At 34.8% G+C, this 25,209-nt stretch overlaps 1 protein-coding gene across 1 annotated transcript; it reads left to right on the top strand.

Moving 5' to 3' along the window:
- The first annotated feature begins 1,461 nt into the window (after positions 1-1,461).
- Positions 1,462-24,822, top strand: LOC131166940 (protein trichome birefringence-like 5). The gene is made up of 5 exons (XM_058125591.1): positions 1,462-2,134; positions 22,317-22,509; positions 23,208-23,401; positions 23,680-23,838; positions 24,175-24,822. The coding sequence occupies exons 1-5, from the start codon at positions 1,608-1,610 to the stop codon at positions 24,512-24,514; spliced, it is 1,413 nt and encodes a 470-aa protein (XP_057981574.1). The 5' UTR covers positions 1,462-1,607; the 3' UTR covers positions 24,515-24,822.
- The last annotated feature ends 387 nt before the right edge of the window (positions 24,823-25,209 follow it).

Raw genomic sequence — 25,209 nt, 5'->3', positions numbered from 1 at the left:
GTATCATTAATCACATAAGCCTTTTTTAAGATATGTAAAGTCTACATTTGGAAATGTGTGGAGATATTTCTAATATTATGAATAAGTCTTTTTTGGAGATGTAAAGTCTATTTTGCAACACGTAAAATCTTTATTTATATATACAATAAGACAGGGTATAACTCTATAAAGCCATTTGAAACTACTTATGTAAAAGTATTTTTTTTTTTAAAGTACTGAATTTAGCAAGTGTTAATAATAAATATTGAACTAAAAAAGTGCTAAAAGTCATAAGTGGTGTTTGATTTTGTTTAAAATAAGGGACATTTGGATACTCACTCCGATTATAAGTGCTATATGAATTTATATTATTATAATTCATCAATAAATATTTGTAAATATATTTTAAAATAAAAACATAGATATTTTCTTATTTAAATATATTTTAAATAATTGATTGTCATAATACTTTCTAAGTAAAAATTTAATTTATAAGTATGTTAATTCTTTTTAATTAACATTTAAATATTTTCTATTAAGTAAAATAGTATAAGATTATTATTTTTGATTAACAATAACCTTGTTATTAATGTATATTATTACATATGACTTATGTTAAAAATAATAATATTAAGAAAATTTTTAAAAATTAATTTATTTAACATTAATTTAAAATTAATAGATGGTATTCTTCATTCATTCCAGAATTGAGTACTATTTTATTAGTTTTTTAAAATTAAAATTTAAGCAAATTTTAACTAAAATAATAGAATATTATTTTTAATTAGTAGTAATATTGTTATTAATGTATCAAAAATAGTATTAATAAGTAAATTAAAATTTTATCTATTATAGAATTGAATTATATTTCATCAATGACTAATTAGTATGTTATAATATATAATAATACTATATGATTATTTTTAATATATTTAAATTAAATATAGTAATATTTTCTAATTAATAATTATTTTAAATATTTTTATTAGGTAAAAATAATATAATATTATTTTTTAGTCAACAATACTCTTGTAATTTGTCTATATATAAAACATATCATTGTCGTACTAATTTACGTTAAAATAATATTATTAATAAAATTAATATTTTTAATTTAATTTTAATTTAAATTAATATGTGATTGTTCTTCTTTATTCCATAATTGAATTATGTTTCATCAATAGTTATTATGTTATAGTACAGAATAAAAATAATATATGACTATTTCCTAATATATTTTTTAAAATTATAAAATTATTACTAAAATTGATTATATTTATAAAATTGATCCTATCTATAACCAATAACATTTATAGTGGTATTAGAACTTACTTAAAAAGTTCTCAAAAAAATAATTTTAGAAAATCACTTTTTACAATAAGCACTTGTTATACTACAAACCAAACACCACTTAAGAATATAAATAAAATAGGGAGCACACAACCTCCTGTCTTTAACTTCCTCGATGAACTCTTTTGGTAAGGAGGTGTCACGAACTGAAATTCAGAGCATAATGTGCAATATGGAGAAAGTTTGAGGACCTAACAAAATTCCTTAACCCTCGCAGTGAATCACCAAAATGACGGTGCTTCCCTTCCCTTCCCGTCCCTCCGTATTGCTCTTAGCGGATGGCTAGTTCCCCCCTTCCCCACAAGAACCTCTACGCCTTCGTCACCTTCTTCCTCCTCCTCTTCCTCCTGTCAACCGTACTCTTCTTTAGCAAGAGATCTCTGGAGCCCACTCTTACCCTCTACAGAGCCGTCTCCCGACGACGCCCCGCTCCTCCCCCGCTCCTCTCCCCTCCCGCTCCCTATTCCGACCTCCCCCCGCCGGAATCCGCCGTTCCCGTTTCCTCCGGGGATCCTCCGGGTGAGCCTCTGCATTCCCACTCTGTTACTGAAAATGGGACTAGGGGTACAATGTTTGATGGTAATGGTAATGGTAATGTCGACGAAATTGTATCGGACGAAAGTGCGGAGTGGGCTACAGACTGTGATTTGTACGTGGGTACCTGGGTGAAAGACGACGATTATCCAAAATACAAACCAGGTTCTTGCCCATATGTTGATGGGGCTTTTAGCTGTCAAAGCAATGGGCGGCCTGATTCCGAGTATCTGAAATGGCGATGGAAGCCCGACGGCTGCGATCTCCCGCGGTACGCCAGCTGCTCTTTACTAGTTTTTTTTTTTTCTTATATGTGTATCGTCATCGTCTATATTCTCAATATCTGTTTTATATTTTTGTATATGGGGTTTATGAGTACTATCATTCCGCAGTTCATCGCTGTATATCGGTTTTATTATGTGTTTTTATTTTCGTTCAATGTGGTTGTGTTGGTGACTTTGAGGGGAATAATGTAGTGACGCAAAAATTAGTGAAAATTTCGCAGTGATGTCTGATGACCATTTTATACTCCATTATTTGTAGAGGAGTTTTCCTCATTAAAAATAATTAAAAATTTTCACAAACTTGATCACACAAAATGACTGAAGCTTACTAAAATTAAATAGCTTACCATATAAACTCACATGGCTATATTAATTACTATCTCTCTCCCCTTTTTTAGCCATCATCAACAGTGTATAGATGTGCCTCCCTTAACCATGCCATAGAAACAAATTGGGAGCGTACAGAAATTCAAAGAAAGCTGCCCTGGCAAACCTGAACATATGTTAATATACAACTAAATGTGGTAGCATGAAAATAAAAATCAGTGTGGAGTGTTTATCCCAGGGTGCTGTTTTTTAGGAGGACATGGTTGGAAATGTGAGGTGGTGAAACAGAGGACGTGTTTCATGAGGTTTGGTTAGAGAGTGATAGATTAGGAAGGGAAGATGATGCAATGGTGTTTGGCTACTAAGCAGGTGGTGGTTGGGTATTATGGCTAGGGTTTGCGAATTTTTTGGTGTTAAGAGTTTGAAGAAACTATTGGGAATGAAGAAGGAAGGGGATTGCATTGATAATTTGATATGTGGGTCAAGCAGGGGGAAACCAAGTTGGGGCATGGATTTTGAATCAGTTTATTGACAGTGATTGGGTTGAGGCGTGAATTTTGTTGTGTGTTGTTAGGTTGATATGTGGGTCCTGAGGTGAGTTGGTTGACATGTGTATCTTGATATTGGTTGTGAATTGTGATGATTGAATCCTCAAGCTGGTTGTCAAAGAGGGGCTGATGTGTGGATTTCGGTTTGGTTTTGCCCCATGTTAAGATAGGGAAATTGAGTCCATTGTTTTTTAAAATAATTGAATGTAGGTTACATGCGTGACAACATGGGTTGCACAAACCAAGTTCAAGTCAAAATTTGCAAAACTTATTGGCCCTTAGTGCTTTGGTAAAGACAGGAGCAATCTACACATCCATCTGTACAAACTCAAGGTTAATGGTTCCATTTGGCACATAATCGTGAATAAAGTCATAATGAATCTCAATATGTTTAGCGTGTGTGTTAAACTGGATTCTTTGTGAGATTAATTGCACTAGTGTTATCAGTTATCATAGAAAATAGATATGTGTTTTAAATAAGGTCCATAATCCTTTATTTGATGTTTGATCCATAGTAATTGAGCATAGTAGCTTTGAGCTACTGCACATAGCTGATTTAAGCCATTGATATGGCAACCAAATTTTATTTTCTACTAAACTAGGAAAGAAATGATGGCCCAAGAAATTGGCACGAGGCACTACTACCCTTGCAATCTATTTTGGATCGAGCAACATTGGCATTAGTATAACCAACTAAGCCAAACGAAATGCTCTTAGGAATCCCCTAGTCAAACCCTCAAATCACTCTGCATTTGGGAAGTAAAAGAACCAAAACGCTTATGAAAGTAGTAAGCTGTAAGCTCATCAACCTTTCTTTCATCAAGATTCCTAAAGAAGTAGAGATCTCAAGAAAGTGAGCCCCTTTTCGAAGAAAATAAGGATTTGATTGGAGCATTTTGAACAGATGAAAATCTGAAAAGGTGAAGCCGCAAAACTTTGGATTTTGGAGTTTTTTGTTTTTTGGGCAGTATCTTAATGTTCATTGGGTGCTGACCCAATAATTTACACTTTCCTTCTTTCCTGCAGATTAGTAGTTATGATTAGAATACTTGGAAGATGTAGGATAGTGCCAATATTTTTTTGTGTCGGAAGGCATCATGATAGATTTCATTGAAAGGTTGCCAAACTCCATGGCAAAGACTGGAATACCAATTCGTGCCAATGGATTGCTTGACCAAGTATAACCATTTTCTACCAATTTCTCATAAAAAAATTGTTAGAACTTGTGCATGTCTTTTAGTATTATTTTATTGTGTGTTAGTATAGTTAATTGGTGAGAGTTAGTAAGGGTATTATTGTCATTAGAATACATTTAATTCGTATTTATAAATAGAGGCAAAGACCTATCTTCAAGTTAGGTCATTCATGTTAATCAAATGTTAACATGGTATGAGAGCATGATCCAACCTAAACCCTATTCCCCTCATCCGTTGCCGGAAAACACCATTCCCACGGCTGCCCTTTCCAGATCCACCTTCCATCCCATATTATTCCACAAAACTGACCCTCCTGACGATCGACCCCACAAAACCCCATAGCTGTAGGATACCCCGTGTGCCCCCACGCACAGGCGAAATGCCGGCAGGGCCGACCTCACGTGCTGGCGTGTGAGTGAAGTTCTGGCCACTTTTTTCCTTTTTTTCTTTTTTTCCTTTGCCATGCTCTAATTCCTTTTTTAGACTATATTTTCAAGCTGTTAGGTCAGTTTTTTGCTAAAAAATTCAACCTTTTTTTACCATGCACGTGGTATTCCATTAATTTCTATTCAGGATTTGAGAAGGCTTCTTTGTGATTTTTTTGGAGCCATGGCAGCATTTGGATGTTCAATTGTGAGGCTATGGCAGTGCTATATCCATCGATGAGTTCACCTCGTCCGTAGTTGTGTTGGTGTTTTACATAATTTGTGATTGTCCCAATTATTGATATTGTTCTTCTTGTTTTTGGTGTGGTTGCTGATTTGTGAGTGCTGTGGTAGTGCCATATCCATTGTTGAGTTGTTAACCTCACGCGTCGTTGTATTGGGTGCTTCACATAGTTTGTGATTGTCCGATTAGTTTTGATTGTTCTTGTTTTTGGTGTGATTACTAATTTGTGAGTGTTGGAATGGAATCTATGAATCCCAAAAATTTGTTTCCTACATTCAAAAGGTTGATAGCAAGAACTATGTTCAATGATCTAAAGTTGTTCATATTTATTTAGTAGGATTAGGGAAATATAACCGCTTGGTTCAATTTGATTCTTTCGATAAGAAGAGAAAAGACATGTGGATTCAGGAAGATGCCTTGATTGTTTCCTTTTTATGGAATTCAATGAAGCCACAGATTGCATGGATGTGCATGCATCTGGATATGTGCAAGGAGATTTAGGATTATGTCAAACTTCTACTCTAGTAACATCACACGTTTGTATGACTTATCCCAGGAGTAATTTTTGTTACAACAAGGAGATAGGAGTATTGCAGATTATTTTGGAGGGATGAAGCGTATTCATAAGGAGCTTAACGTTGTGCAGCCTATGATTACCAATGTTCGTGAGTAGAAGTAGAGGGAGTAGATGGTAGTTCATCGTGTTCTAGCAAGCTCGAGACTTGAGTTTCAGGCATTTCAGTCCTAGATACTCAGTAGTGCCAAGCTGCTATCATTTGCCGATGTTTATTCTTGTGTCCTTCGTGCTTCCTCTAGCACGCATTCTCTTGCTCTTGCATTTGACTCTGAGAGGACAACCTTTGCTATATAGGGTGATTCTAGTTTTCTACCAAACAATCGCAAAAATTATCGCAGTGGTTCGAATGGTTGTAGTGGTAAAGACGGAAGAGGTAGAGATACTCCTCGCAAGTGCATTTATTGTGGACGTAATATTGATACTATTGAGCATTGTTGGGATCTTCACGACAGACCTTCATGTTTTGCCAATGCAGCCACCACTGACTTTACACCTTTGGGGGCAGCCAATGTAGCCATCAACGACTCCTCACCTTTGGGGTCGAGTGGGGGGCAACGTACTTTATCTATGTTAGAGGAAGAGTATTACAAGTTCCAGCAGTATCAATCGTCACAACAAACTTCTATTCCAATTGCATCTCTTGCCCAAACAGGTAATCACACAGTATGCCCATCATCTAGTTCTTCTCATCCTAGTCCTTGGGTCATAGACTCCGCTGCCATTGATCATATCACAGGTGTACGTAGCTTTTTCTCCACTCTCCAATATCCTGCAAATTTACCTTGTGTTACTTTTGCTGATGGATCCACTACTACAGTCAATGGAATTGGGATTGTAAATCCCACTTCTTCTATTTCTCTTGTTTCGGTTTTATATATTCCCAAATTTCCTTTTAATCTTATGTTTGTTGGCCAAATTACTAAATCCATGAATTGTTCAGTGACATACTTCCTTGATTCTGTGGTTATTTAGGATTTGAAGACAAGGAAGACGATTGGCGGAGGGCGTGAAGCTGGTGGACTCTATCACTTTGAGCCGCTATTGCCTTCTATTGCTTGCACTACTGCTGCCACACCTTTCCAAATTCATTGTTGCTTGGGTCATCCTTCATTAGAAAAGTTAAAATGTCTTGTTCCTAGCTTAAGTGTTGTGTCTAGTCTCGATTTTGAGTCTTGTTAGTTGGGAAATCACCATCATGTTTCTTTCACTTCCTGAGTCAATAAACAGGCTGCAAGCCCTTTTATGTTACTTCATTAAGATATCTAGGGTTCTAGTAGGGTCGTGTCCAAGTTGGGTTTCCGGTACTTTGTAACCTTTGTGGATGATTATTCAAGAATGACTTGGTTATATTTAATAAAAGATTGTTCTGAGTTATTTCATGTATTTTGTGCTTTTTTTTGAAAAATAAAATTCAATTTGGTTTGCCTGTTGTAATACTTCGAAGTGATAATGCTAAAGAGTTTTTCAGTGCCCAATTCACTACTTATATGACTCAATTTGGTATTGTTCATCAATCATCTTGTGCCCACACTCAACAAAATGGGGTTGCAGAGCATAATACATCTTCTTGAAATTACTCGCACCTTACTTTATCAAATGCATATACCTAAAGTGTTTTGGAGTGATGTTATACTTTCTACTTGTTATTTGATCAACAAAATGCCATCCTCTGTTCTTAGTGGTAAAGTTCCCTACTCCATTCTCTTTCCTAATTCATCTTTATTTTCTCTTCCTTTCCCATATATTTGGGCGTGTGTCCTTTTTTCATCAACTAATCCCTTTGGTGGATAAGTTGGATCATCGTGTTATAAAATATGTCTTTCTGGGTTACTCATATACTCAAAAGGGATATCGTTGTTATAGTCTTGTGCTGCATCGCTTCTTTGTTTCTGCCGATGTTACCTTCTTTGAGTCTACACGTTACTACATCTAGTCATTGAACACTTTTGAGCTTAATGAGTCTCTTCCTTTGCCTAATTTTTCAAATTCAACGTTATTGTCCTTGCCCAACCAACCATTTGAGTCTCCATGTAGTTCGAGTCCTTCTCATTGTCTTGATCATCCTAATTTGCAAATGTATTCACAATGGCGGCTCCAAGGAAGAGAGTCCCCTCTAGCTTCTACTACCACGCGGTTAGTTTCCTCATTTGATGATCATACTTCCCATGATGTTGATCCTCCTATTGCTATTTGGGAAGGTAAACACATGTACTCAACACTCCATTTCCAACTATGTTTCTTATGACTCCTTTTCGCCCTCTTATTATTGTTTTGCTATTGCTCTATAATCTACAACCCTTCCTAAATTTGTTTCAGCAGCCTTAGCCCATTTTAGGTGGAGGGATGTTATGGTTGAAGACATAAACGCTTTACATGATAATGGTACTTACTTGGTACCTCTTCCTTTCTAACAAGTCTATGGTTGGTTGTCGCTCAGTTTACACTATGAAAGTCAAACCTGATGGTTCTGTGGCTTGTCTAAAGGCTCATTTTGTTGCTAAGGGATACACTTAGGTGTATGGTCTATGGTTTTAAATAACAGCTGTTACGTAGCGTAACGGCCGTTTTGTAATAGAAATTGAAGGCTCCGAAACCGATATGGGCCAATATTGCAGAGCGGAAAAAATTCACAGCCGTAACGACCGTTACGTTGTTGTCACGGTCCGTAACGACTGTTACCCAACATTACAATTTGTAATGGTTTGTTACGGATCGTTACACTGGCCGAGTGCCGACAGCTTGCTAGTATTCTTGAATCCCTAAAGTTTGGCTTTCCTTTGCTTCTCTCCCAACCACCCATCATTGGCAGATCTGCCATTCAATCTAACATTCAAAGAGGAAAATAAAAATTATACCTTGAACTTTTGTTGGACAAAGCTAAATAAGAAGGCTTCACTTCTTCGAAGCCTGAGAGTGAGATCAGATCTACTCATCTACGCCTTCAAGCAGTCGCATTCGTAGCCTTGTAGGAGTTGCAGACTTGCAGCAGCTTCGCGAGTCACTGGCAACAGCCCTGCAGTAGCTCCGCCACCTCTGCGAGTCGTCGATAGCCCTTCAGCAGCTCCCTCCGCCAGTCGTCGCCACTCGCCACCGGGCAGCCCTTCGATTTCGGCTTCGGAGCTTGGAGTCAGCGGCCGTTCATGCTTCGACTCCTTCGAGGCTCCTCTCTCGGCTAGACTCTCTGCTCAGCACTCCACTCTCAAGACTCAACTTCTCCACTCTCCAACATATGAGATAAATTTTAAGGGTCAATCAGTCAACACCCACTGGACTTAAACTTTATTATATATATATTTTTTTAAAAATTATATTTTGTTGTAATTGTAACTTGTATCATGTATGTTAAATTGAATTAAAAAAAAGTAATTTAATAGAGTGAAAAATTGGAAATCAATAATAATCAGATGTAAATTAAATTTTTCTTAATTTATGAATATTTTAATTGTCTTATTTTTTTGAAAAGTAATTATGAAAATCTAGTTCCATGATCCATCACATATTTCTTTTTTCTTAATATTGTTTAAGTTTTAAAACATCATTTTGACCTTAAATTTGAAAATTAGGTAAAAAATATCTTTACATGATCTATTTTTTGTTTTTAGTTATCAAATAAAGTAAAAATTGATAACTAAATAAACAAAATGTTAACTCAATAGTTAATACATTAATAATTCTGATTTTTACTACTAGAATTAATACATGTGGGCCTCCAACGAAGAAAGAAATAAATCTATTTAACATGTTATGATTTTTAATTCTAAAAGGAAAGTAACCTTACATTTGGGAGCATGCAAGGCATTTGGACCTTCACTTAGACAAAACTTAATATAAAATTGTGTTGAATTTCCACCAAATACACATCCATGGCTTGAAATCTATGCTCCCAAACACTACTAAACTGAATTCAAATCTAGCAAACCTGGAGATTACAGAAAATTTGGATTACCTGTTATGATTAGTGGCTCTCTTGTGAATAGGACCCTGAAGCAAAACAAGCAATATGCTATATTTGCATAAAGAAACAAGATTTTGTTTCCAATAAATCAACTTATCTTATTTAAGCCCGTAATGATATGTAACACTAAAAAAGTAGTAACCGAACTCTTGTTCAATTTTTCTATTAGCAGTAGTCTATCATACTGATGGACTTGTTAAAAGGAAACATAAACTATATTTGAGATTGTTCTTCATCTGTATGAAAATTCATTGCAGCAGTACAAATGCACATATATATTATGCATCTGGAGGAGGTAGTTAGAGTGGAACTTGAAGAAACTAATATAGCCAAAACAGAAAAATAGAATGCCCGAAGTTAAACAAGCAACAACATCAGGGTTTGATATATTCAAATAAGTGAGGATGGCAGGCTGATAAGGGAAATGCAGGGTTGTAAACTGGAATGTGACTGTGCATGTGACTATAATTTGCAATACAGATTTGTAAACTGGAATAAGTGCCCAAAAACTGATAAGTTTGAAATTTATCATGTAGAATTCTAAGCTGGAAATAAAAGACCAAAAAATAGGTCATAACTTAGATGGCATAACCCAGCATGCCATGTTTATGAAGCAACTGTATGAGGATGATGCTTGGATCAGGATCATCAGGTTCAATCCTGCGCACTTTGATAGTGTCCTTTAGGCTTTAGGTCACTTTATTGTGAAACAATGAGTCCATAAACAGGGAGAAATTTTCAAAATAACAGAAAAAAAAGAAGCAGAGATTGAGATAGTTGTAAGAAAAGATTGGCGGAGAAAATTACCTCAATTGTGCGGCTGAGGGGCTGCACGCTTGTGTCTGCGCTGCTGTTAGGCTCCTGCGGGCTATGGATGATGAGGGATGGAGAGAGGCGAAGTGAGAAGTCCAAGCAGTCAGCAGTGTCGCAGAGTGGCAGAGCTGAGACTTGGGAGGTGACTGTTGACTGGTAGTGGTAGGGCTGCAAAAGAATGAAGTGTGAAGTGAAGCTGTGAAGGGGCAAATTAGATTTAGGGTTTTACTGTTTTAGTTTCCCGGTTGTTCACAAATCGTAGTTGGGCTGGGCTGGGTTGGGTTGGGCTCTTAGTTTTGGCATTGTATTTGGACCTATTGGAATTGTATAGCTGTGTAGGCACTTGTGGGTTGGGCTTCAGCCAGTCTTGGCCCTTGGCCTTGGGTTGGGCGTAGCCAACTATCATTATAAATATAATAAATATTTAATAGCGAGTTGTAATCGAGCTTATTTATGAACCTACTATCGAGCCTCTTAACGAGCTTAATCGAGCCTGCAACCGAGCTGCTCATGATCCGAAATGAGCTGAGCTCGTCTGTGTTCACGCTTGGCTCGTTTATGAACCGAGCCTGAAAATTGGGCTTGAGAATTGCTCATTAAGATCAATGAACGAGCCTAGAGTAGCCCTTATCGAGCCGAACTCTCAAGCTGCTCATGAGCGGCTTGGTTCTTTTGTAGCCTTAACTCTTTGACAATTAATATATATATATATATATATATATATATATATATGGGCTTGACGCTTGAGGGTAATAAAGGCTTTTTAATTTATTTGGTGGGCTTGTTGGTTAAGGAGGTCCATGATTAGAATTTTGATTCTGTATTGGGCTGGTTTAGAGAGGGAAATATTCAGCCTGGGCAAATCACAATTGGGCTAATCAAATGGTCAAGCCCAAATGCTTAGTCAAGTCTCTAGTAAAAAAGAAGGCCCTCTTCTAAAAACCTATGGGACTACGGGAATTAATATCTTCTCTAATAAGAAGAAAGATGCAGATAATTCAATGCTTCAATTGTCTTTGAACAACATCTATGGTGGTCAAGAGGAGAGAAGCAGGTACTTTGAAAACAAAAAAATTGAGGAGGAATCAAATAGATGGGTTGCTAGAAACTCTACTAATTTTCTTTAGAGTAATGCATTTCCTTTTTTGGAGAAAAATAATAGTAGGTGGGTTCCGGGATTGAGTTTCAGGGATCTTCTTCTAAGAATTTTGATTCACGTGAAGTTGAAAATTAGGACTTTATTGTTGCTTTGGAAGGGAAAATGATAAGGGAGTCAATTTAGATAATTTGAAGAGTCAAAAGGTTTATGCTCGTCATAAGGGTGTGCAATTGGGTTTTGAGTGTAGGAAGTATTTTGAAGATAATTAGGATTTGCCTGGTGAGAAAACCAAAAAATTTCTTAAGAGAGATTATAAAGGTGTTTTAAGTATAGTGGAGGAGCCAATTGTTAAGGGTTGATATAAGTAAGGATAGTAAGAGATGGGGGGATGTATCGGATGATAGCGTGGGTAGTAGTGATTTTGAATGTGACAAGGGTTTGCTTTTGGATCAGATTTGGGAGCAGTAAGGATTTTCTTCTGATTCTTCTTCTATTTGTCTCGAGGATTTAACTTATGTGTTGCTTTCTCCTCTAGAAGGTTTAGATGGAATTAATATTTTTGATGATGATGTTTCTATAGAAAAACTGAAGGTAAAAATGGAATTCTGCCCACTCCAGTTCAGGTATCTACTGATAAAGTCCTTCAAACTCAGAATTTGTTGGATAGCTTGGGCCTTGCGTTGGTTGATCATGGAGGGAATGAAGTTAGGGTTGATGGGGGTAATTCTAAGGCAAAAAAGGGTCTGAGGGAATTAGAAAATTTGACGTGTTCAATGAACTGTAATGGGAGGGGATTAAAAAAGGGCTTTCTTTGATAATTTCAGCTTTTTTATTTTTTATTTTTTTCCTTTTTTTTTCTTGCAACAAACAAAAACAGAAAACCAAGCCTTAGGCCCTACTAGGTGGAGTTTATAACGCCCCGAACCCTTAAATCCGGATCTGGTGCGTTATACCTGATAAAATCCTGATAATCCATAATTCATAATATACGCAGCGGAAAACATAAATATAATCTCCATATAACATAATACCAGAGTTTACTATCCCTATCTACCAACAATAATAAATTAATCATTCACCTATATTCAACATATATAAATATCCCCAAAAGCATCCAGTATTCACAATCATTCCTATCTTAGAAAACTCAAAACATAGAATAAAAAAAATATAAATTTATACATCTAAAAATTAACATAAAAATATATACCCTTCTCTTTTTCTATTTTCCAATAATGCTATAAAAACCTTGAGCTCTCAAAGCTCGATGTCAAGGAAATCCTGAAAAAGATAAATTCATATTCAGGTGAGACACATTTCAGGAAGGGAAGAAACAATATATTAAATACAGCGTGTGACTAACATGAGGTATATAGATATTATTTTAAATACATTTGCAAATCATTATCATAACATTGAAATCATTTTCTGAACCTACACAATCACATGCAGAGATTTACCCACGAGATTACCCAAGGATAGGGGTGATTACCCGCCCATACAAGTACACCCCTCTGCTCTGATACTTAAGTAATTCTAAGGTCACAATTAAAATATACCAGAACACTCGTCTTACTCAGTAAGCCCTCAAGTGTAAGATTAATCTCGTACTCGCACAGTTCAACAATAGTTTACCGGCAAAGGCCCTAAGGATAGGGAAATCTACTCGCTCATACAAGTACGTTCCCTTTGCCCTAGTACGTTATGCGGTTACTGCCACATCTGTAGCTATTAGTGCACTCGCCTTACCCAGCAAGCCCTCAGGCGAAATGTACGCCTCGCCCAATCATAATATATTCTACGTACATACATATTTCTAATATCATAATAGACCATTCTTTCTATCATTATTCAATCATTCACATCCTTTCATGTTCATAACTTAACATTTCATTGTGTTTCACTTTAAGTGACTCTTTCCCATTTGTATTATTCACGTTTCATATTTCATTTCATTACATTGTCATTTCATTGCATAACATTTTCATTTCATTCCTTCGTACTACAGCTGCTTTTTAGCCATCATTTGTCAGTCCACATAGAAATGCGTTAGAATCTGCTACAGTTAGTCCACATAGAAATGTACTAGAATCTACTAACATGGCTGTCTTTTAGATGTCTTACGTTTATATGGTTGCATTTAACATACACAGGCAACATTGTTCATATCACATTTTATTCATAATGTCTTACTTAGCCTGCATCTCATACATTTAACATATATTTGCGCAGAATCTTATGCCACACAATTTAACAGTAAAATTCATACATATTCCTGTAAAATAGGTCAACCCACATTTAACATTTAATTACTGAAAATATAATTTTCATTTCTTACATAATTATCCAGAAAATTCCTTTCATTTTGTTCAATTCATTTCCACAAATACATAACTAAATAAGTGGTCCTAGGCTCAGAAATCATAATTTTACATGGTTTACATTTTAATAATTCACACCAAAACATACATATAATAACATAAACTATTACCTTTAATTTCATAAAATCTGATTAATATATAATTTCCCCTTACTTAATTTCTTGAACTAGGCCAATAGGGACCCCAAAAAGATGCCTGCGGCGCTCACTTGGATCCTGAAATTAAAAATTCTAATTCCATGTAATTAATCCTAAATAAAATATTATTTTAATATTTCCTAGGTCGTTAAATTCTAAATAAATAAATATACCCTTAAGCATAACCAAATTACCAAAATTTTCAAATCCCACTCTCGCTTTGGAATGGGGTCTAAAAAACCCCAATTGAAAAATTACCTACCCCAAAATGACAACGATCATGACTAGGACCCCATGGTGGTGCCTGATCGTTGATTTAATAACAAATTTAACAAAAAATTAAGAAATTAGGGGAAATGTATCTTTCCCCAAAAATGGTGCTTACGCCGCTCCCACGACAAATCCGCTCTAGTAGAAATGTCGGTGGCGGAATTAGGAATCCAGTGACACCTTCCGTTTCCTGATCAGTTGAATATCAATCGAGAAATGAGGGAAGAGAGAGAAAAGACGAAGGAGTGGATGACGGCCAACTGAGAGAAGGAGACAGAGGCGCAGAGAGGCTGAAGAAGAAGATGATGGGTTCAAGTAACTTCTTTAACTTTCTTTATCTTTTTTTTTTTTTTTTCTTTTACTTACTTTAACATAATAATATCATATCATATATATATATATATATACATTAAACTAACATATTATATATAAATATATATATATATTATACTTTAACTTTTATATATATATATATATATTAAAATTACATATATATAGATATATATCCTTATTCCATTTTTTTTTTACTATTCTTTTATTTAATTAATTAATTAATTAATTTAATAATATTTAATTAATTAGTAATTACTCTTTTTTTTTCTTACTATTTATTTTTATTTGTTTATTTAATATATTAATTTAATAATGTTTAACTAATTAATTGATTAATAATTTTAATGAATTAATAAATTTTTTAATTATATATATTTTTTAATTATTAATTTTTTTTTTTCAGGTTATTACAGAGTCGGCTACATAAATCCATTTTCGCCAAGTTATGTGAACATGGACAATTTCCTTTGATAAATTTAGGGCTATTGAATTCTTATACACTATCTCAGTTAAAAAATGGAATTCTGCCCACTCCAGTTTAGGTATCTGCTGATAAAGTCATTCAAACTCAAAATTTGTTGGATAGCTTGGGCCTCACGTTGGTTGATCCCGGAGGGAATGAAGTTAGGGTTGATGGGGGTAATTCTAAGGCAAAGAAGGGTCAGAGGGAATTAGAAAATTTGAAGTGTTCAATGAACTGTAATGGGAGGGGATTAAAAAAAGGCTTTCTTTGATAATTTCAGCTTTTTTATTTTTTTTTCCTTTTTGTTCTTGCAACAAACAAAAATAGAAAACCAAGCCTTAGGTCCTACTAGGTGGAGTTGGCTACATAAATCCATTTTCGCCAACTTATGTGAACATGGACAATTTCCTTTGATAAATTTAGGGCTATTGAATTCTTTCTCACTATCTCATTATAAGTTATTTTGGGTCCATATAGCATACTTTTCCATATCCTTTCTATTGCCTTTCATAGTAACTAACTTACTTTTCCTTTGTGGGCACTATGTGGCGTACATTGTAAGTGTCCAAATCATCTGAGTCATCTCTCCCTTATCTTTAATTTATTGCGAATATGTTCATTTCTTAATTTATTTTCTAATATTATACCACTCATCCATATTAACATTCTCATCACGACAACTTTTAGTTTTTGGATATGTTGTTTCTTAATCGCCCAACATTTTGATCCATATAGCATAGCTGGTCTTACAACCGTCCTATAAAACTTCTCTTTTAATTTTAAGGGTATTCTACAATCACACAACACACTTGAAGCACTTTTCCATGTTACCCAACCTGCTTTAACTCTATGCAATATATCTTTTTAATTTCTCCTTCATCTTGCATAATAGATCCAAGGTATTGAAAGCTACTAGTGCTACTGATTTCTTCATCATCAGGTTTAACTTTATCTTGAATATTCCTCATACTATGACTGAAATTACATTTTATATATTTTATCTCATTTCTACTTATCCTAAAGCCTCTAGATTCTAGAGTTTCTTTTTATAATTCTAACTTAGATTCTATCCACCCCTAGTTTCATCAATCAAGACAATATCATCTGCAAATAGCATACACCATGTTATTTCATTTTGGTTACTCCTAATTAGTTCATCCATCACTAAAGCAAAAAGATAAGGGCTCATAACAGATTCTTGATGTATACCTATTGTGATTGAAAATTCTCTAGTGTCTCCACCTATAGTTCTAACACTAGTCATTACCATCCTTAGTGACATCAGTATACCTACTACATACACTTTTGTTTTTTTCAAAACCCACCATAGAACTTCTCTAGGTACTCTATTATACACTTTCTCTAAGTCAATAAATGCCATATGCAAGTCCCTCTTCTTTTTCCCTAAACTTTTCCATTAATCTTCTTAAAAGATATGTTGCTTTTGTAGTTGATCTCCTAGGCATAAAACCGAATTGATTTTCTAAGACCTTCGTTTCTAACCTTAAGCTTTGTTTAACTACCCTTTTCCACAGTTTCATTGTATGAGTCATAAGTTTAATTCCACAATAACTATTACAATTTTGAATATCTCCTTTATTTTTGTATATAGGTATTAAAGTAATTTTCCTCTATTCGTATGATATTTTCTTAGTTTTTATAATTGTGTTAAATAAATTAGTTAACACTATAATTCAGTTATCACCTAGGCATTTCCAAATTTCAATGTTATTTGGTCCTATAGCTTTTCCATTTTTAATCTTTTTTAGTGCAAACTTAACTTCATTAGCTCTAATTTTGCGAATAAATCTCATATTTTTAGCCTTGTTCTCATTGGTCAATTCTAACCTTTTGCCTAAAGTAACTTTGCCATCTTTCGTTTATGTTTTCTTCCTTAACCAAGACAATATCATCTTCACTTTTTATATATTTTACATTTTCCAAGTCCTTACTCTTTCTTTCTCTAGCTCTAATCTAGCTTGCAAATTATTAAATGATCTACGTTTAGCTTCACTAATGACTTTTTTGCATCTTTTCTCATCTCATTATACTTTTCAAAGTTTTCCGTGTTTTTACATTTTTTCCATGTTTTATACCAAATTCCTTTTATCTTTATAGTTTTTTGGACATCTTGATCCCACCACCAACTTTATTTGCCATTAGAGAATCTTCCTCTTGATTCATCTCAAATCTCTTTTGCTGTCTTTTTAATTGAGCTAGCTATCTTACTCCAACGAATGTTTGTGTTTACACCATCCTCTATAGTCCAATCACCATATTTGATCATTTTATCTTTAAATTTTATTATATTTTCTCCTTTTAGGTTCCACCACCTAGTTCTCTTGTACTAATTTATTTTATCCTTTCTCTTCCATTTTTTAATGCATATATCTAACCCTAAAACTCTGGTTAAGTTTTCACCTAGGATAACTTTACAATGATCTATCGTCCTAGTTAGGAAAAAATTATGACTTTTATTTTGGCCACTTTTGAAGGTTATTAAGTGTCCTCTCTTCTTAAAGCAAGTATTTATTGTAGTAAAATCATATGACATAGCGAAGTCTAAGATCATCTCCCCAAGCTCATTTTTGTCTCCATATCCACATTCTCCATGTATCCTCTCATAACCTTTATCATCCTTTCCAATGTGTCCATTCAAATTTGCTCCTATGAATATTTCCTCAATCCCTGATATCCTTGTATAATACTATCCATATCTTTCTAAAATTGTCTCTTTAGGTTTTTTTGCTAAGCCTACTTGAGGAGTATAAGTACTAATGACATTTATTATCTCTTGACCTAAGACCATCTTGATTTTTATAATTCTATTTCCTACTCTTTTGACATCTACAATGCTATCTTTTAAGGTTTTGCATACTATAATCCTTACCCCATTCTTATGTTTTTTTTTTTTCAGTGTACCAAAGTTTGAATCCTTATTTTTCAATTTCTCTAGCTTTCTCTCCTACTCACTTAGTTTCTTGAAGGCAGATTAGATTAATTTTTCTTCTCATCATTGTGTCCACAATTCCATGCTTTTACCCGTGAGTGTCTCATATCCCAAGTTGCTAATTTAATTATAGTCTCTTGAACTAACTACTTTAACTGCCCACATCCAGAATGATGTGGGAACCCTTGCATATTTGACACCATACTTGGGCGCCAACACGGCGAATCACTTCAAGGCTTGATCTAGTCCACCCTTGCCCACTTTTCGCTACACCTGGGTGGTACAAATGTAATGCGTCGCTCGGAGATGCCCCAACGAATAATTGGTAAGGATTTATATTAGGGCAAAAGACACTCACCTCTCTTGAGGTTTGACAAAATGATAGAGACCTCCCCTGAGATTTCAAAAACGCCATAAACCTCCCTTGAGGTTTGCTAAAAAAACACAGACCTCCCTTAAAAAACATGTCTTTTTGCAAAATACAAAGAGAGATTTGTGTCTTTTTCACAAACCTTAGGAGAGGTCTCTGGAATTTTTATAACTTTAAGGTAGGTCTCTGGAATTTTTGAAAATTCAAGGGAGGTTATTGTCTTTTTACCAAACCTCAGGGGAGGTCAATGTCTTTTGCCTTTTATATTATAGCGATCTGACAAGTTTTATGTTGGCTGTTAGCCTACCTAATGCAACCCTCCTCTATCCTTGGCTTGGGACCAACTGTGTGTGAAAAAATTAGGACATTAAGTGCATCACAAGCTAAGTTAGTGTTTTTGCTCTGATTGTTCTTTGATTTTTTTTTTCTTTTTTTCTTTCAAGGATTTAGTATCCTCGCTTTAATTGTACATTCTCTTTCTTAATATATAACTTATTTTATTATAAAAAATAATAAAAACTAAAAAAATATGATTCTAAAATGAAAATGTAAAAGAATGCAAATTGCAGAGAACTATGGTATCTTATTATAATAAAGTAAATGTGATGCAGTCATTCTCGCACTCTCTTCGAGGTTTCTTTGTTTGCTTTGATGGGTTTGTACAGAATTAGGCATGGAGAACCTCCACAAATTTTTGGAGATCGGGAGGAAAACTTTTGCTTTGCAACTGGAAAAAGTAGGGGAGGGTGCTGTACATCTGGGGGCGAAATCTCGGGATCATTGCCATTATTGGCCGCTAGATGGGTATGCAGGTGTTTTTTGGTTATTTCTAGATTGGATTCATTTTAGGAAGTTTAGAAGGATACAAAATTGGGTGCCAATTAAATCAAATTTTGAGGGTAATTTTTGGAGTTGGGTTTGTAGCCAAATGGTAAGGGTTATTCAATCCTTATCCCTGGAGGTCTGGCGAAGGTGTACGCAAGTATTGCAGGTGACTCTGTGTTCAGAGGAGACAAGCAAGTCACAAGAAAAAGCTGTGGCTCAATCTTCAGGCCCAGGGTTTCATGTTCACTGGAGTTGGAAGGATGTAACCTATGGCAGTTCACAGAGAGTGAAGAATGGATGATGGTCAAGATTGGAGTCCAGGAGCTTTTAATGTTTAAATGGTCCATTTGCAAACAACTGATGACAATAGATGTGATCAGGCCCAGATTAAAAATTTTAGAACATGGGCAAAATCTTCTGGTCTCAACGGAACTGTCTTAGCGCAGAGGATGGGAGATTGGTTGCTTCTTCTTCCCAGGTACCAGGGAGATATGCTACCACTTCTTTGCAAGTGGCAGAGAGATATGATGCTTTATCCCCACAGGCCTTTTCTGCTATCCAACAAAATTGGGTCCAATATACAAGTGGAGAGGCTGTATACAGGGTACATCTCAAACTAGCAAATATCGCGGCAGGATGAGAGTGTAGGTGAGGATCGTGTGGTGGAGGGTTTCGAAAAAGATGGGTACAACCAGTCTGGTTTTGGGTGTGCAGGTGGAGGAGAAATAGATCTGTGATATGTTTTTTCTCCTGAAAGACGTAAGGATGGTTTTACAAGCTGGACTGATCATGGGGGTTTGGTCGTACTCATCAGATCAGTGTGTCAAATCAGTGATTTCATCATGACATATATGTAAATATAACACTATATGCAATAGTATTATTACAAAATAATATTACATTGATTCTGTATAAATATTTTTCAAAGATGTTTGATTAAAAGCATGTATATTAGCCAATTAAGTTCAAAAAAATCAGTAACAACCATCTAAATAAAATTTGAACTATTTTTTTTATTTTATAAAATAGTAGGGATCCATTTGATGCATCGGAAATAAGTCCAAGATGCACGGAAAAATGAGTCGAATAAATGTGTATCTTAAATTGCATGAAGAATAAATGTGTGTATATATAGTCATTACATATATTTGTATTTCATAAACACATAATGTCAACTGATGCAGTGTTAACACTCCATTATACTCTTTCTAAGGTCCTGCCTTCGGCTCCAAGTTGTTTCACCTGTAACACAATTACCTTATTTTATTTTATTTTATTTTTTTAGAGTAAGGAGCTGGGTTGATCCATCTTCAACCCTGGTGTAGACCTGTTTAATCCGGTTTGGACTGGGTCGGCTAGGTCAACCTTGGTTTGCAACATTTGGTTCTGGGAGGTTGAACATTCTGTCCTGGTAGCCGGTTCTGGTTGAACCTGGTCGGACCAACTGGTCTGGTCCAGGTTTTAAAATCATAGATGCAAGTCCAAGTGGTATATACATATGCCTAGTGGTTGAGACTAGGGGGAAGGAATGTTTTAAATATTGATGAGTTTTGTAGAGGTGATGGGAGGTCAGGCGAAGGTTTTAGGGAAGGAGAAGTGCAGATGGAGGTTAATTTTTCGTGTTGAACAGGTAGATAATTGATATGATGTGAGTTCTAATAACAAAAAGGTGGGAATGGAGAGGGTGGAAAAATCTCTGGTTGAGGGAAAGAAAGGTCAAAGATATATAGTTGCTGAAGTAGAAGGCGTGGAAAAAAGGAAATTCTTGTTTGAAAGGCATAACAGTGTGAATACAAGAGAGTGTGTTTTGGAAAGAAGTCGTGGTGATGGTTTTTATACTGGGGAGCTTTTGAATTAATCTTGAAGATAGATTCATCTAGGAGTGGAGAAGAATTGAAATAGTATTTCTTATTATTTTAAAATAAGGTATAATCTGAATGTCTTATAGGCTACAAGAATTATTAAAAGGAAAGAATAATAAAGGAAAGAATGACAATTGCTAACAAATCTCCTAGAATATCTCCTAAGAATATATCCTAGAATATCTCCTCTGAATATTTACATAATTACAGAAATTTTTCCTATAATCAGGGAGAGTTGACTGGATAAATTTGGAGACTTTCCAACAATTCAATTAAGAAGCTTAGTGAGGACAATCCCATTAATGAGAAGAAGAAATGGGGTTGTACATCTAATGATGAGTGCGTATTCGATAGATATTTTCCTTTGATAAAAGTTACTTATAGATGAGTTTCATGCTCGATTAGGGTGTGGATCATATTCTCTTAATTTATTGGTTGATGTTTCATATAAGCCTCCATTCTCAATGAATGTTTTAGAAGATGTTTTTATTTTTTGAAGATGATGGAATAGAGGATGGACTACATTCCGATTAATTAGAGTAAAAATAACTTCTTATATTTTTAAACTCACTTTTTATTGCTCCAAGGATAATCCTATGGATGATAGTTGAAAAATGGTAAAAATTATTTCTCTAATGTCTTTTATTATATTTTTAAAAATTTTAGAAATTTAGTGGATATTTTTCTTATAATTATATTGTAAATTCATATGGTTATCTTATTTTAGTTTTAATTACCGTGGGTTGGGAGCATGGATTTCAGGTATCATATTTGGATTTGTGTGGATTTGGATAAAACATAGTATAAAATTGTATTTTCATTTGAAGCACACAAATCCAAATCCAAGGCTTAAATCTTGACTTCAAACACTTCAATTTCTTTTTGCAAAGAATGGAGATTTAACTCAATCTATTTTGGATATTAAGATACTACACTATGAATACTATGAAATCTGATTTTTAGCCTTTGTCATTAACTGAAAATTGATGATAGAATTAGAAAAAGTAGCAATGTAAACAAACACATTAGCGTAGCATGTTTATTCATTGTACAGTGATGAAAGTACAAAACAGAAAACATAAGTGGTACCTGATAACCCCAAGTTTTGTGATGAGAAAACTGGAAGAAGTCATGCATAGACAAAAAATGAGTTATAATTAGCTCAAATTTATGTGTAATGCATACTAGGAAAAGTAAGAGTCTCTAAGACTTGGGGAATGTATACATTTCCAGTCTGCATATCTTATCTTCTAATCTATATTGGAAATCATGCTGTAGATTTACATTTGTACTCCTACAATTGTTGATTGCTATTTTCTGTCCCTGCTTTTTGATAATCTTGATCAAATTTATAGGAGATATATTTCTTTTATAGTTTCATTATTCATTTATAGGTTTAATGCGACAGACTTTTTGGTAAGACTCAGAGGTAAGAAGCTAATGCTGGTTGGTGATTCCATGAACCGTAACCAGTTCGAATCAATTTTATGCCTCCTCCGTGAAGGCTTGCCTGATGTGAGCAGAATGTACGAGGCCCATGGTTACACCATAACCAAAGGGAGAGGCTACTATGTCTTCAAATTTGCTGTAAGTACCAACCTTGCACTCCCATATTGCTTTTTTTTTTTCAAGGCTAATTTGAATATCTGAACAGGAACTAATATCTTTCAGAGTGGTTCCATTTATGTCTTTTTAGATGAGCTATTTGATTTTTCTTTTTTTTCATATTTCTTCTTTAATAATTTTGTTTCTTCCTGGGTGTTAGAGATAATGAAACCAGTAACAAGCATATTGAATGCTTGCCTGAGCTTTTAGGCATCGCTAGAATGTGTGCATTGTTTTATTTATTTATTTTTTTCAGTTAAAAGTAAGTTAGCATTATTGTTGTTGTTATTGTAGTTTTTGTCATTGTTGTTCTTAAGGGACTCACATTTAGTGAAGGCTCGTCTAATGTGGAAGCAGCACATGACAATTTTTACTGTACCTAATGAGCAATGAATACAATTTTTTTTTTTGTTTTTGTCTAGAAGTTTTTTTTTCAGCCAGCCGCCACCCACGTGACACATTTCATTGATTGTGTTTTCTACTCAGCTGTAATACCAATGTAGAAATGGGGAAACAATTACCCCATGTTTGGAGAGACCTTGGATTTGGATTTGGATTTGGATTTGATGTAATATAAAATTGTATTGAAATTTGTTAAAATCAAACAAAATCTAAATCCAAGGTCCGAAATCCATGCTTCCAAGCACAGCTTTAGTTTTTTTTTAAAATCTGTTTTGCAGGATTATAATTGTACAGTGGAATTTGTGCGATCACATTTTCTTGTGAAAGAAGGAACCCGCATCAATGGGCAGGGAAACTCTAATCCTACACTATCAATAGATCAAATTGACAAGTCAGCTAGCAGATGGAAGCGAGCTGACATTCTAGTGTTCAATACAGGCCATTGGTGGACTCATGGGAAAACTGCTAGGGGGTCAGTCTGCACTCTGCAGTTATCTTTTTAGTGATAATTTTTTTTTTTGGTTCAAATGTATATGCTAATTTCGATCTTTTGTGATATTTTTTAATTCAAATATATATTTTAATTTTGATCTTTATTTACTTTTATGGGTCTCTTTCCATTTCAAAGTGTTCCCATTTCAAAGTGTCAAGTTGGTTGCATCTGATGCTTGCAACTGTTAGATCTTGGACACTGTTCTTAACCCTCAAGAGTTCTATAGCAAACTAAACAAACGTATTTGGTTGATGTAGGAAAAATTATTATAAAGAAGGTGATTACATCTATCCAAAATTTGATGCAACCGAAGCTTATAGAAGGGCTCTGAAGACCTGGGCAAATTGGGTTGATAAAAACATTAACCCAGCGAAGCAGCTGGTCTTTTACCGCGGCTACTCCTCTGCTCATTTCAGGTAGCATATACTAAAATAGAAAAGAACCAATCCATCTTGCTTCAAATCTTTGTCCACAATTTGTTGGCTACTGGACTGGAGGGGAGGATAAATTTTGACCTGTTTTGTTTTTATTGTTTGAGCACTGAGAAATGAAAAGAAATAGCCATGTTTAATGAAGGCAATCACTGTTTGGGGTCAATACACAACCTGTGTTGTATCATTTTCTCTTTGTTGCGTCTTTTTTAGCTAGAAAAATGATAGAATATTTATTTTTTGGTTGACCAATCTATTTGATCAGAAAACTAAGTATCCAATGGTTGTTATAATTAGAATTAAATTATTGCATTCAAACAGAGGCGGAGATTGGGACTCTGGTGGGTCGTGTAACGGGGAAACTGTTCCAATCTTGAGGGGGCCCTTCCTTCAAAGCTATCCTTTAAAAATGAAGATAGTGGAGGAGGTGATACGGGAAATGGAGGTACCGGTAAAGTTGCTGAACGTGACCAGATTGACCAATTTCCGCAAGGATGGCCATCCATCCATCTACGGCAAGAACTTGAGCTCCGGGCGAAGGGTTTCTACCAGGCGCCAGGATTGTAGCCATTGGTGCCTTCCTGGGATACCCGATACTTGGAATGAGTTGATTTATGCTACTTTGATATCTCAACAAACGCCGTCCATCAAGAATCCTTGATGGATGCTCCTTCGGCCCCCACTGAGTTTTTATTTTAATCCAATGACTCGCAGTAGCGTTCTTGGTGTGTATATTGCATAGGACCCCATAGCAGACTCTGTCATTCAATTGTTTTCCTCTTCCCCGAAATTGTAATGTTTACTTTCGTACCTTCAGAGGTCAAACCGATGCTTTTTCGAATTATTCTTTTCTGCGATTTTGTAATGTTTACTTTGGGAACTTCAGACCCACAATTTAGTATCCATTCTCAGATTCATTTTTTCCAATGAGAAGCAGCTCCAGACCCACAATTTTTTCTTGGGAGGAAATATAATAGCTTTCAAAATATTGTACAATTTATTTGCTGTTATTTGAAACACTGGCCTGGACAAAAGGGTCTCTCATGTGTGTGTCTATATAATGATATTTGTATGTCTTTCTGAGATGGTTTAATTAAATTTGAAGACATTATATAAGATTTTCTCTTTTTTTTTATTCTTTGAAAAGATGTGAGGTTGAAAATATCACGTTTACTTGGTAAGCTTGCAAATTTATAGCTCCTTAGTTACAATTTTATTTTACATATATTTATGGGATATAAGGCAATGTTTGGTATTGCTTATATATATATATATATATATATATATATATATATATATATATTGTAAAAAGAAACATATCATAAAAACACGTTTGTTTATATTGTTAGTTTTATG

The sequence above is a fragment of the Malania oleifera genome, chromosome 10 (assembly GCF_029873635.1).
Source record: "Malania oleifera isolate guangnan ecotype guangnan chromosome 10, ASM2987363v1, whole genome shotgun sequence".
In the NCBI taxonomy this organism is placed as follows: Eukaryota; Viridiplantae; Streptophyta; class Magnoliopsida; order Santalales; family Ximeniaceae; genus Malania; species Malania oleifera.
Note: the sequence above shows the minus strand (reverse complement) of the source record. Positions and strands in the feature narration are given on the sequence as shown.